At 66.0% G+C, this 11,738-nt stretch overlaps 3 protein-coding genes across 3 annotated transcripts; all 3 read left to right on the top strand.

Annotated features, from left to right (window-relative positions):
- Positions 1-333: 333 nt before the first annotated feature.
- CHLNCDRAFT_137468 (hypothetical protein) lies at positions 334-3,340 on the top strand (the record flags this gene model as incomplete). Its single annotated transcript, XM_005845157.1, has 9 exons — positions 334-671; positions 854-921; positions 1,149-1,271; positions 1,457-1,606; positions 1,719-1,813; positions 2,048-2,128; positions 2,312-2,455; positions 2,755-2,902; positions 2,994-3,340. The coding sequence occupies 9 exons, from the start codon at positions 334-336 to the stop codon at positions 3,338-3,340; spliced, it is 1,494 nt and encodes a 497-aa protein (XP_005845219.1).
- A 705-nt stretch (positions 3,341-4,045) lies between these two features.
- On the top strand, positions 4,046-9,968 carry CHLNCDRAFT_137467 (hypothetical protein; the record flags this gene model as incomplete). The annotated part of the gene is made up of 20 exons (XM_005845156.1): positions 4,046-4,067; positions 4,251-4,398; positions 4,590-4,700; positions 4,869-4,946; positions 5,148-5,221; positions 5,543-5,574; positions 5,737-5,846; positions 6,017-6,066; positions 6,244-6,347; positions 7,029-7,187; positions 7,373-7,408; positions 7,589-7,709; positions 7,928-8,045; positions 8,289-8,430; positions 8,616-8,664; positions 8,779-8,830; positions 8,967-9,029; positions 9,214-9,295; positions 9,562-9,848; positions 9,956-9,968. The coding sequence occupies 20 exons, from the start codon at positions 4,046-4,048 to the stop codon at positions 9,966-9,968; spliced, it is 1,851 nt and encodes a 616-aa protein (XP_005845218.1).
- A 533-nt stretch (positions 9,969-10,501) lies between these two features.
- On the top strand, positions 10,502-11,677 carry CHLNCDRAFT_137466 (hypothetical protein; the record flags this gene model as incomplete). Its single annotated transcript, XM_005845155.1, has 4 exons — positions 10,502-10,617; positions 10,766-10,978; positions 11,106-11,280; positions 11,510-11,677. The coding sequence occupies 4 exons, from the start codon at positions 10,502-10,504 to the stop codon at positions 11,675-11,677; spliced, it is 672 nt and encodes a 223-aa protein (XP_005845217.1).
- Positions 11,678-11,738: the final 61 nt, after the last annotated feature.

Here is an 11,738-nt window from a genome sequence, read left to right as displayed (position 1 = left end):
CAGCAGGACTGCTGTATTGCAGGAACGTGTATTAGCGGGGCTCACGGTGCTTGCCTCCAACGCACTTGTAGTTACGGCACCTGTGCAGGCGCCGCCAGGTGAGTCTGCGCGGGATCAGACTGCGTGGCCCTGCACCATGCAGCCGTGTTGGCGCCCGACCTCGGGGCGCCGCTGCAAACAGCATCGGAAGGACAGCGGAGTTGCACTGCACTGCTGGTAGCGTGGCGCAGACGGACTGGCACAGGGGGATCTACTCTGCTGCTGTTAGATGATAGATGCCTCCCTCGCTTGCCGTTGTTGTAGGCCTCCCTTCTGGTCAGCATCGTCGGCAGCATGACGCGCCGCCCGCCCGCCGCCTTGATGGCGGCAGCGGCCACCCTGCTGCTGCTCTTCGCGGCGCCCGCCACGGCGGCAGAGGCCCGCGACGTTTTGGCGCTGGGCTACTCCAACGCGACGGAGCTGGCGGCCCTGCGGCTGGCGCTGAGCGTGACGGTGGAGATCGGCCGCGCCTTTGCCGAGGGGCGGGAGCCAGAGGGCAAGGTGACCGCATCGGCGGCGCCACCCGACGGCGTCACGCCCGCCATGCTGGGCGCAGCCATGGGCCACGTCCTGGCGGCGGCCAGCATGCACTCGGAGGCAATGTCCACGCTGGGGTCGCCCGGAAGATGGCCGTGAGTGATGCTGCGCTGGTGCTGAGGCAATGAGATGCATGCTACTACAGCGCGCAATCCAGGACCTTAGCGCGTGCAGGGTGGGAGCAGTGCTGGCACACTGGTGGGGGCTGCTGGGGTGGCTGTGCGCTGCCCTGCCCAATGCATCCCAGAGCTGCCCACGCCGGGGTGCCTGCTTGCAGCATGGGGTGGGGCGACCGAGATGCTTTCTTCAGGCTGCCCAGCCCTCACATCAGGCTGCGTGGCACCTGTGTGTTCATCCACGGCTGCTACCACGGCCCCGAGAGCTGGTTCTACCGAAGCCCAGACTGCCCGGAGTGCACAGGCGAGCGCAGCGTCTTGAACGGCTGCCAAATCACGCTGCTACTGCCTGCCAGACTTGGCATGCTTGTGTGTTGGCAGCCCGAGTGCCTGCCCAACTTCTCAGCTCGCCAACACATCGCTGCGCCCGCCCCGCTTACCCTCCCTGCTCCGCAGGCCTGCCAGAGGAGGTGGCGCACACCAAGCAGTGCCTGGCCCGCGGCTATGCCGTGCTGGCACTGGCCTCCAAGGACAGGACCCGCATGCGGTGCTTCAGCGCAGCAGGCGACCAGACATTGAGTGAGCGCGTGCGCCCACCTGCCGCCGCCGCCGCCGCTGCCGCTGGGGCTCTTCCTGCGGCTGGGACAGCAGCTGCATGTGCCACCCACGCATACGCTGCCAGCCATCGCAGCAGCGGCCACGCTACACCACATCTGGCTTGTACTTGCTGGACCGCCCACCTGGCCCACCTGCCTGGCCTGCAGGCGACATGGTCGATGCCATGGACGCCATCAAGTCGTTCACCAAGAAGCTGCGCATCCAGAAGAAGCCGATCTACATGTGGGGCATCTCCGCAGGCGCCAGCTTCGCCGTCAAGTTCCCGCTCACCATGCCCATCGACGGCCTCGTCAGCGGTGGGTGGGCCGGCTCGCGGCGGGTGGTACCCCACCCCCGCTGTGCACGCTGGGGTGCCCTCTAACCCTCGCACCCTGCCCACCTGCTGCCTGAATGAAAAATGAATTGCAGAGGTCAACATGCCTTGGGAGAAAAAGTGGCACGCCACGGATGGGGCGGGCACCCTGAAGACGCGCTTTCCACCCACCGCCTTCTACCAGATGGAGGTGCGGCTTTGGGGAGGGGAGGAGGGGCTGAATGGGGGATGGTGCTTGTGTGTGGGGGCGGGGACCGGGGGTGGGCGAGTGTGTGTGGGAAGGGTGGCAGCACCACGCACACCTACGCACGCCTCGCTGGACTGTGTGTGGATGTGCCAGGCAGTACGCCTCTCTCTCAGCAGGCACCAAACTCTCCGCCCCTGCCGCACCGCTCTCCGCTTGCCTGGCCCGATTGCCATGCAGAGGGACGACCAGACCAGGCGGCAAATAGCAAAGGCGGTGGAGATTTTGCGCAACAACGGGGTCAATGCCGAGTCAGTCTTTGTGAGTGCCGCCACACCGCTGCGTCCCCGCCGCGCCCCTGACCTTCCTTTTCATGCCAGGCCGCCGCCGCCACGGGCCCCAGCTCCTGTACCGGGTTTCCACATCAGCAGCAGCAGGAGCAGGAGCAGCCTAGGCCCACCGTTCTCCCATGCGCCGGGCCCGCCCCGCACCGCCGCCCCGCAGATCCCGTCCTTCCCACTCTACTCGAGCTTCTTCTGGCGCCGCTCCATCTACCTGACCCGCCAGCAGTCGGCGGCCATCGTCAATGGCCTCAAGGCCATCGGTGCTATCGACAAGCAAGGGTGGCTCAATTATGACCCCCGCACCGTGAGCCTCCCGAGCTGTGCTTCCCCATGCTGTGCTGTGCTGTGCTATGAGTCAGTCCCACGCCCGCCAGCCTGCTGCTGCCCTGTGCTGTCCGGCGCTGTGCTGTGGCCGGCTGCGCGGCTGTGCCCCCGGCGTATGGCAGCTGCGACACGCCATGCCCTGCAAAATTTGCCATGCTGGGGCGCTACGCTGTGGACTGGCTTGCGGCCCACCATGGCACATGCTCTGCTGCTCTGCGCCCGGCGCCGACGCTTCCGTTGCCCCCACTGTGCTGGCGCGCCATGCCTGCCCTGCTGCAGGTCCAGAAGTGGAAGGGCAAGCTGCGTGAGGTGCTGCCCTGGCTGGGCAACATCAACGACATCAACAACCCCTACAACCTGAACTCTGACGAGAGCCAGATCACCGAGGCGATGAACCTGGCCTGGGCCCAGCACGAGATTGTGGGAGGTGAGGCAGAAAGCAGCGGCGGAGGCTGGCGGCGCCCTGCTACCCACGCATGCGCTGCCGACCCCTCCGCCACTGCCCCCCACACCCGCAGAGCACGTGCGGCCAACGCTGATGTGGCTGGAGGCGGGCGGCGTGGGCAACCTCACCGACCTGTGCAAGATCTACTCGATTGAGGGCAACCTGCGGTGCCTGAGCGAGTACCAGGAGGGCTGCCCCGGCATCCTGCCCAAGTGGCCCAAGCCGCCGCCGCCTCCCAAGCCATCGCCCAAGCCATCGCCCAAGCCATTGCCCAAGCCATCGCCCAAGCCATCGCCCAAGCCCTCACCCAAGCCGCAGCCCAAGCCGAAGAGGAGTCCGCCGCCCCCGAAGGGAGGGGCGGTCAAGGCGGATGCGGCCGCGCCGCCGCCCCCCGCACCCAGCTCCCGAAAGATGCGCTGATCCCCCAGCGCATGCCGCCCACCCCACCCATGCATCACTGAGATTTAACCACACTTGTCATACGTTCTCACTCCCAAGTATCATGCCCTTAAACCCAGAGTGTTCCTCCGAACCACGTTGTTACACGTAGCTGCCCTATCTTCCTTACTACCGATATGCTGCTACTGCTCATATCATCGTCTGCCTCTTCTCAGTTAAAAGCCAGCCGAATGAATCGAACAGGCACGCGTGTGGGCCGGGCAGCACCAGTCTCGTCATGCCACCTGTCACCGCCTGCCGCCGCCTGGTGCATCGCGGTGGGGGCAAGCCAACCGAAAACGGCCGCAACATCTGTAGCACGCATGCAAGGCCATGTTGACTTCATTTGCTTGACAATGGTGAACTGGATCATAGGGTATGTTTGTTTGTGTGGACCCCTCCCTGTGCTGCGCTCGACATGCGACGCTGTCGCCAACTGGCATTGAAATTGCCGAGACCACCAGGCATGGGCTGGATGGGCCCCCTGGGTCCTTCAACGCCCTTTGAATCTTAGGGCGTCTTCCAATTGGTAACAGAAGGCCTGCCCCGCTTCATTGCAGTGCAGATCAGGGTGAGGTGGGCTGCCACGCGCTGCGGCACTTGTGGAGCCTGCTGCTCATTGCAACTTGCGTGTTGCCATTCCGCAGTCAGTCACTGGGGGCCACTGGAACGCACCTGCTACACGTCATGGCGCAGCCTCCACCCTCAGGTGCAACTGCAGTGGCAGTCCAACTCTGACAGTCCCTCCTTGGCCCGGCAGACGCCATGCCGCATCCGGCGGCGCCCTCCTGAAAGGGTCTTTGCTGCTCTTACCCCCGCCGCCGCCGCCGCCGCCGCTCGCCAGGGCACTTGGTTAGCCCACCTCCGTGCTCCTCGCCGCCTCCTGCCGCAGGCTTCCTGCACGGAGTAGCCTCCTTCGACCCATCCCACGAGGCTGTGATCATCTGGACGAGATGGACGCCCGCCACCACCAAGGTGCCACAGGTGGTGGTGGAATGGGAGGTGGCGGCGATGAAAGATTTCAGCAGCCTGACGGCCAGGTGCGGGGCAAGGGACAGGAGGGGCCGTGCGCATGGGGGAGAGGGGACGTAGAGTGGCGCAGGATGCATAGCGGCAGCAGCACTGCCAGCCCCAGCAGCAGGCGAGCAAGGGTGGGGTGCGCACACCCAACCGCCGCCGCTGGCCCTCCTCCGACGGCCACCCTGAGTCCTGCGCAACCACCACCTTGCAGCGGCACCTTTGAAACCGACGCCAGCCGCGACTGGACGGTGGCTGTGGATGTGACGGGGCTGCAGCCCGCCAAGCGCTACTATTACCGCTTCAACGTCGGCAAGGCGCAGACGTAAGCAGTGCGGGAGCTGGGTGGCTGCAGGGGCAAGAGGCGGGCGGGCGGGCGGGCAAGTGCCTGCCCACAGCATTGTCGACCCCTCGCCTATCCTATCTCCACACTGCCTGGCCCCCACCCTCAACCCTCCTTACCTACCCCAGAACACTCATGCCTGCCTCGCAGCGTCACCGGCATCACCAAAACTCTGGGCACGGGGAGGGTGGAGGAGCTGCGCTTCGCCACAGTGTCCTGCTGCAACTGGTGAGGGCGGGGCTTGGAGGGGTGCAGCCCGCCTGCGCAGCCCCTGCCGCAGGAGGCGGCGCAGCTGGATCACGGCGGAACGCAAGCGCTTGCACCAGCCGTCTGCAGCCGGGCGCTGTGTAGCCCATCCGGCGGCCTCGGGCTCCTCCCCGGGTGACCCGTGTGCCTCACATGTGCTCGCCGCCCCCTCCCCTCCCTCAGGGGGTTCGGATTTTTCCACGTGTATGAGCTGGTGGCCAAGGTGGATGCACTGGATTTTGTGCTGCACTGCGGAGGTGGGTTTTTTGTTTGTGCGGGCTGGGCACTGGCTGGTGGTGGTGATGGTTTTCCAAGGGAGAGGCTGGTGTTGGCGTTGGTGTGGCACTGGTGCACTGCACGGGCTGCGGCACTGGCTGTGGTGGTGATACAGTAGTGTGCCGGGAGAGGCGGGGAGCATGCGAGGCTGCTGGTCGCTGTGTTGTGCGCATGCTCGGCTGTGTTGTGCGCATGCTGCGCCGGCGAGTCGCGGCACGGTCAAGAGCCGCCGGCTTCCAGCCCGCCTCGTGTGACGAGCTGTAATGCCCAGCCAGCCCTGCCTGCTCCCTGCTGCCCTGCAGATTATATTTACGAGGCAAGGCGCCAGCCGCCTGTGGCCTTGAGCTTGAACCACACTTTGCTCTCACCCAAGCCTGTGCTGGCTCCTGCCTCTGCCGGCAGCGCTGCCTTCCACCAACCCGGCCCTGGCCCCTGCTCCTGCTCCTGCTCCTGCTCGGCGCACCCCACGACGCCCGCCTGTCCTGCCTCTGTGCAGTACGAGAAGTACAACTACCCTGCGAAGCAGTTCCAGGCGCGGCACGGCCTGCGGCCCAAGCACCGGCTGAAGGAGCTTGGGGACTACCGGGAGCGCTATGCCTGCTACCGGTGCGCCCCGCCCTGCTGTGCATGCTGTGGCGCAAAAAAAACAAGGCTCAATGCTGTGGCGCGTGGCGGATCGATGCCAGGTGCCCCTGCGGTGCCGGCTCGGAAGACCCGCGAGCCCATGCCTGCTTGCCTGCCGTTCACCACGCTCCTCGCGCTCCTGGCCCCCGCAGGACCGACCCTGCGCTGCAGGAGATGCACCGCAGGGTGCCCATGATTGCGGGTGAGGGGGCGCCTCCTTCCTGCCGCGCTGCACGCCGTGGTTGCGCCAGCCACCGCTGCCAAGCATCGGCGGCAAGCCCTGCACTTGCCATGTACCTCCCCGCTCGCGTCCAGCACGCCTGAGACCCGCCCTGACCTTCCACACCCTCACGCCTCCCTCTTCTTCCCGCCTGAGCAGCGTGGGATGATCACGAAATCGCCGATTCGGCGCACGTTGGAGGCGCCGAGGACTTCAAGGGCACGCAGCAGGAGTGGGATGCACAGAAGGTGGCGGCCATCACGGTGAGCTGGCAGCCGGTGGAGGGATGCCTTGCGGGGGGCCAGGCGCAGCATGGCCTAGGCGCGTGACACTCCCGCCCCCCCAGCCTCGCCGCATCTTCTACCTGCATCCGAAATGCCCCAGCCGCCTTCCGCGGCCCCTGCGCTTGCCACTCGCCCGTGTGCCCGTCCTAGGGCTGGGGTCTACTGCTGGGGTGGAAAGGCGTTAAGCCGTAATTCAGCCGTATTCCCGTATTACGCCTTACAGAGCCGTAAAACTGGCTGCCAAGTCATACAGCGAAAATTATGCCTTAAACGGGCAAGACAGACGTAATACGGCTTATTTAAGCCATAATTACGCCTCATGCTGGGTGTGCTGCGCACATGGCGAGCGCCAAAATGCATGCTTCGTTGCGGTAATGTCGCCGAGAGGGTTGGTTTGTGCATCATTGATCTTTACAGAGGTTGAAAGCTGCACTTTCAGTGCCAAAACCCTGCATAATGCCCAGGAATTGGCATTCTGACGTGTCCTCCTTGAAACGTATTACGGGCTCCCTTCAGGGCTTTAAGCCTGAGTTACGCGTATTACGGTAATACGGCGTTAAGCCGTAGAAACGTAGGCCCCAGCCCTAGCCCGTCCGCCTCGCTGAGCTGGCGCCCTGCTGGCTGCCGCCGCCGCCGCCGCCGCACCCCCGCTCGTGGCAGGCGTATGTGGAGTGGATCCCCATCCGCGGCATGAGCCACGACAGCATCAACCTGATGGGCTGCCACCGCACCTTCTCCATTGGCGACCTGGCCACCATCATGCTCGTGGAGAACCGCATCAGCTGCCGCCAGCCGCCGGTGGACATGAAGGAAACGCAGGTGGGGCGCCTGGGGAGGGCTGCTGGGAGGGCTGCTGGGAGGCGGATGGGCAGGCGCGCTGGGAGGCGGAGGTGGCGGATGGGAGGCAGAGGCAGCGGTTTTGAGGGGGAGGCGGGGAGGCTGGGGACCTCCGGAGGGGGTCACCACATTGTGATTGTGACAGCAGCCTACCTCCCCGCCTGCAGTTCTACAAGGAGACGGCAGAGAAGCACCCCAAGCAGGTGGGCCCTCTGGGGCACCCATCCTTTCACTTGAACCCTGCGTGTCAACACGCCACGCTACTTGCACCTGCACCCCCATCCCACCCCACCCTGCCTGCGACCCGGCAACACCCGCATCAAACTCGCCGCATGCGTGGTCCCCACCCACACCCTCACCCACCCCGTCCCCCGCATGCGCAGTGGGATGACGACGCCATCCTGGCTGCCAAGGCAGACCTGATGCAGCAGTTCAGGGACCCCGGGCGCACCATGCTGGGGGAGGTGCAGCTGGAGGATGTGAAGCAGGCGGTGGCGCAGTCGGGTGGGCGCCCGGGATGAGCTTAGCTGGACGCCGAAGCCGCACTGCGCTGCTCCGACGAGGCGGCTGGCAAGGCAGCTGGGCCAGGCCAGGCTGGGCTGGGCTGCCTTCCCTTGCGCGCCGCTGTGCCATCCGCCCCCGGCAGCGCCAGCGCGGCCCCTGCGACAGCCACCTGGTCCCTGACTCACACCCTCACTCACCCGCGCACCCCCCTGCCGCAGTGGCCAACCGGCAGCCCTGGCAGATCCTGATCAGCCAGGTGATCATGGCGCAGCTCAAGGCGCCCAAGCTGAAGGAGTGCGCCGGGCTGCAGCCCAAGCTGCTGGCCAAGCTGTGCAGGTGGGGAGGGCGGGGCACGGGGCGGGGCAGCCAGGGAGATTGCGCTGGCGCCGGTGCCGCTGCGAGGCCGTTCGCTGTTGTCTTGGCCGGCCGGGCGCCGCTCCGGCTTGCCTCCATCTCTGACCACGACTTGCCGCATCCGGCTGGCGTTGCGGCCCGACTCACGCGCTTGCGCCCCCACACCCTGCACCTCCCTCCGCCCCCACAACCCGCACCACCTGCGCCTGCGCCCGCACCCTGCAGCGGCGCCCTCAACCTCGCCACCGACGTCGCCAAGTCGGGCAAGGAAGGCGCTGAGCTGGCGCGCATGTACCTCGGCATGGGCAAGTACGGCGTGCCCATGAACCCCGATGCGGGCGACGGCTACCAGGCGGAGCGGGCAAAGGTGTGTGGCCGGCTGTGGTGCAGGCGGTAGCCGCGGCTGGCGGGCAGGCGTGCAAGGAGGCTTGAAGAGCTGCAGACCTTGCGTCGTTCTATTCCGCCGCGTTCGCTGGCATGGTGCCGTCCTCGCATCGACTGGCCGCTGCCCCATCCACCCGCGCTCCCCCGTTACGCACCTGCCCTTTGCAGCTGTTTGATGCCTTGGGGCAGCCTGGCACCAACCCCGTGGTTCTGGCGGGTGCGTCGCTGCACCTCTGCGCCTGCTGGGCCTGCTGGGCCTGTCGTGCCTGCTGGGCTGGCTCCCTTTCTTTTTCCAACCGAAGGTGAATGCGTGTGCCTTCCTTGTCTGCAGGCGACAGCCACAACGCCTGGTGCTCCGAGATTCGGGACGATGACGGCAAGCGGTGAGTTCCAGCTGCGCCGGCCTGTCTGCGTGCGCCGAGCGGCGTGGGCAGCGGTGGCTCTTGTCTGGCAGGCCCTTCAAAAAGCTCAGCATGGGTGCCTGAGCGCGAGCCCACATCGCTGTCCTCCTCTGTGCAGGCTGGGGGTGGAGTTTGATGCACCTGCGGTCACTTCCATCGGCGCGTTTGAGGACATCTACAGGTGAGGCCCGATGAACGCTCTGTGGGGGCGGCGAGGCGGTGTTGGGGCAGGCAGCCTACATGCCTATGCCGAGTACCCGCCCCTGCTGTGTTGTGGGCCTAGCCCATGGGCAGTACTCGCTTGGGGAGCGGCGCTGCAGCTGAGGTGGTTGGGGCTCGTCGCCTGCCTGCGTGCCCGCCTGCAGCCGGTTTGAGGAGAAGGCGGGCAAGTTTGCAAAGCTGTTCCCGCTGTGGGTGTTCACGCCATGGATAGAGGACAGCCTGCAGGTGGGGCTGCTTGGAGGGAGGGCCAGGAGCTGCGCTGCTGCACTGACTGTGGGCATGTGTTTTCTTGGATTGGGGGCTGGTGGGAGAAGTGCAGCAGCCAGCCCAGGGCGGCCGGCAGGCAGGCCCGGAGCCGCGGCATGCGCCCAGCCTCGACCAGCCTCACGGGGTCCCACTTGGCCTCCGGCGCCCCCCCCCTGGCCGTGCCCACATCCACTGCTGGTGTGCCTGTCGCTCGCCCCTTCCCCCTCCCCCACCCCTGCCCGCAGTGCGCCAACCCCGACACCCTCAAGTTTGCGCTGCTGGACCAGCGCGGCTTTGTGCTGCACCACCTGACGCGCGCCTGCTATCACGCCGAGTTCCACTTTGTGTCGACGGTGCAGAAGAAGAAGTACTCGCACTACTGCGCTGCGGTGTTTGAGGCGGAGGCGGGCAAGCGGGGGCAGCTGAAGAAGGGGGTGCGCTACATGACGATCGACGGTGCGGTGCCGGAGCGGGAGCGGCCGCGGCGGTCGGCCCTGCTGCGCTCCGCGTGCGACATCCTGCCGCACAAGTGGTGAGCGCCGGCCCTGCACATGCGCCTTCCGCCGCTATGGAGTGGTTGCCCCCCCTGCCCTGTCCTGATGCCCTGTCCTGATCCCGATACCGTCATACTGCCTGCAGGGGTATGCCCTAGCTGGCAGGATTGCCCTGCCAGGATGCCTCCATGCGTTCCCGCTCCCGGTTCTCGCACTCTGCAGGCAGGCAGCAGTACACTCATCCGCAGCGAGCCTGGTGCCGCCATGTCGTGCCGTTTGTGTGTCCTGCATTGCTTCCGCTCCCATCCTCCTGCTATCTGCTGGTTACTGTCCTGTTCACCCTGCACATATCTTAGTGTTTACATTTGTTCTTGATTCGGCTTCACATTCTTTCTTTATTGAACGGCAACGCTAAGTTACCCCAAGGGGTGTCGGAGGATGGCCAGATGGCACGTTCAAGCGTGGCACGGTGCTGCCACCGCTGCCAATCATCGGCCGAAGCAGGGCAGCGTGTTTGCACAGCACATGTGGGCATACATGACAGCCAGATGGATGCTGGCCAACATCGAAGTGGCGCATCTTACGCCTGCCGCCTCCCTGCCTCCCTGCCGCCACCAGCTGGCGGGCCACCACAGCAGGCGCAGCAGCAACGAGGAATCTCTCCCAACGCACCAATGTGCGCCCTTGTACCATGGCCGAGCTGCAGGAGCTTGTGCTGCGGTTGACTGGGGGCAGCACCACCCCCGCCCAGCGCGCAGTTGCGCTGCACACGTTTGTTCGCGACATCGCCTTCGGCTTTACAGCTCAGTTCGATGCTGCGCCACCCCTGAGAACTGTGAAATCCAACAGGCGAGTGCCAGCGCCTGTGGGCCCGCTGCGCTCTCCGCCGCCCCATCCCCGCCTGCCTCGAGGGGTGAGCTCACACCCACCACGCCCAACCTGCCACCCCTCGCAGGGGCCACTGTAACCCCAAGGCCTCCCTGTTTGTGGATCTGCTGCGTGCTGCGGGCTTCCAGGCCCGCATCCACGCCGTCAACATCGACGCCGGCATTCTGGCTGGCTGCTTCCCCGATTGGGCCGGACCCAGGCGGGTGACGCACACGTACACAGAGGTGCAGGTGCCGCCGCAGGAGCGCTGGATCCGGGTGGACAGCTACACAGTGGACCGGTGAGACTCCCGGCCTCGCATCCAGCAGCAGCAGCACCCACAACAGTCGTGGGCACGGCACAGTGTAACAGACTCCCTTGGACCACTGCACCGCTGGATGCAACATGAAAGCTGTGCCCCGCTGCAGGCCGCTGCACGAGGCGGCGGTGGCGCGGCTGCGGCTGGAGGGTCGTCCCATGGGGTGGGGGGTGCACGCCAGGGGCACAGTGGACTGGGACGGCGCCTCGGATGCATTCTGCCAGTATGTGGAGCCGGAGGCGCAGGCTGCAGAGGACCTGGGCGTCTTTGACTCCATTGAGCAGGTGGGTTGGGGTCTAGTGTGGGGGGGCATCTGGGCTGATGCCCTGCGGGCAAATGGCAGCACCCTGCTGCCCGGTGGGCTGGTGCAGGGCGCCTCCCCTGCTGCCCCAGTACAAGCAGGTGCGAGCTGCTGCTGGGCAGGCTCTGCAGCAGCGCAATCCTCCAGAGGTGGGACGCTGCCTTTGACTCAAGAATGTCGCACACATCCGATCTGCCCTCCCCTAGCTGCAGGTGATGCGGCACCCCCTGTACCTGCACCGAGGCCCGCTTGGCCTGACATACTCCTCGCTTCTGCGTCCCGCGGCCCTTCTGCTGCCCGCCGGCTGGGTGCAGCGCGTGGTCAACGGGCGTGTGGATGCGTTGAGGGCGGCAGGCGGCGAGCGCGGCGCCAGCTCTTAACAGCTGGCGACTTCCGAGATGCGTTTTGTAATCGATCCCTTGTATCATATGGTATCCCCTT

Source organism: Chlorella variabilis, assembly GCF_000147415.1.
Source record: "Chlorella variabilis unplaced genomic scaffold CHLNCscaffold_19, whole genome shotgun sequence".
NCBI classification, from domain to species: Eukaryota; Viridiplantae; Chlorophyta; class Trebouxiophyceae; order Chlorellales; family Chlorellaceae; genus Chlorella; species Chlorella variabilis.
The sequence above is the reverse complement of the archived record's forward strand: the minus strand, read 5'-3'. Positions and strand labels throughout refer to the sequence as shown.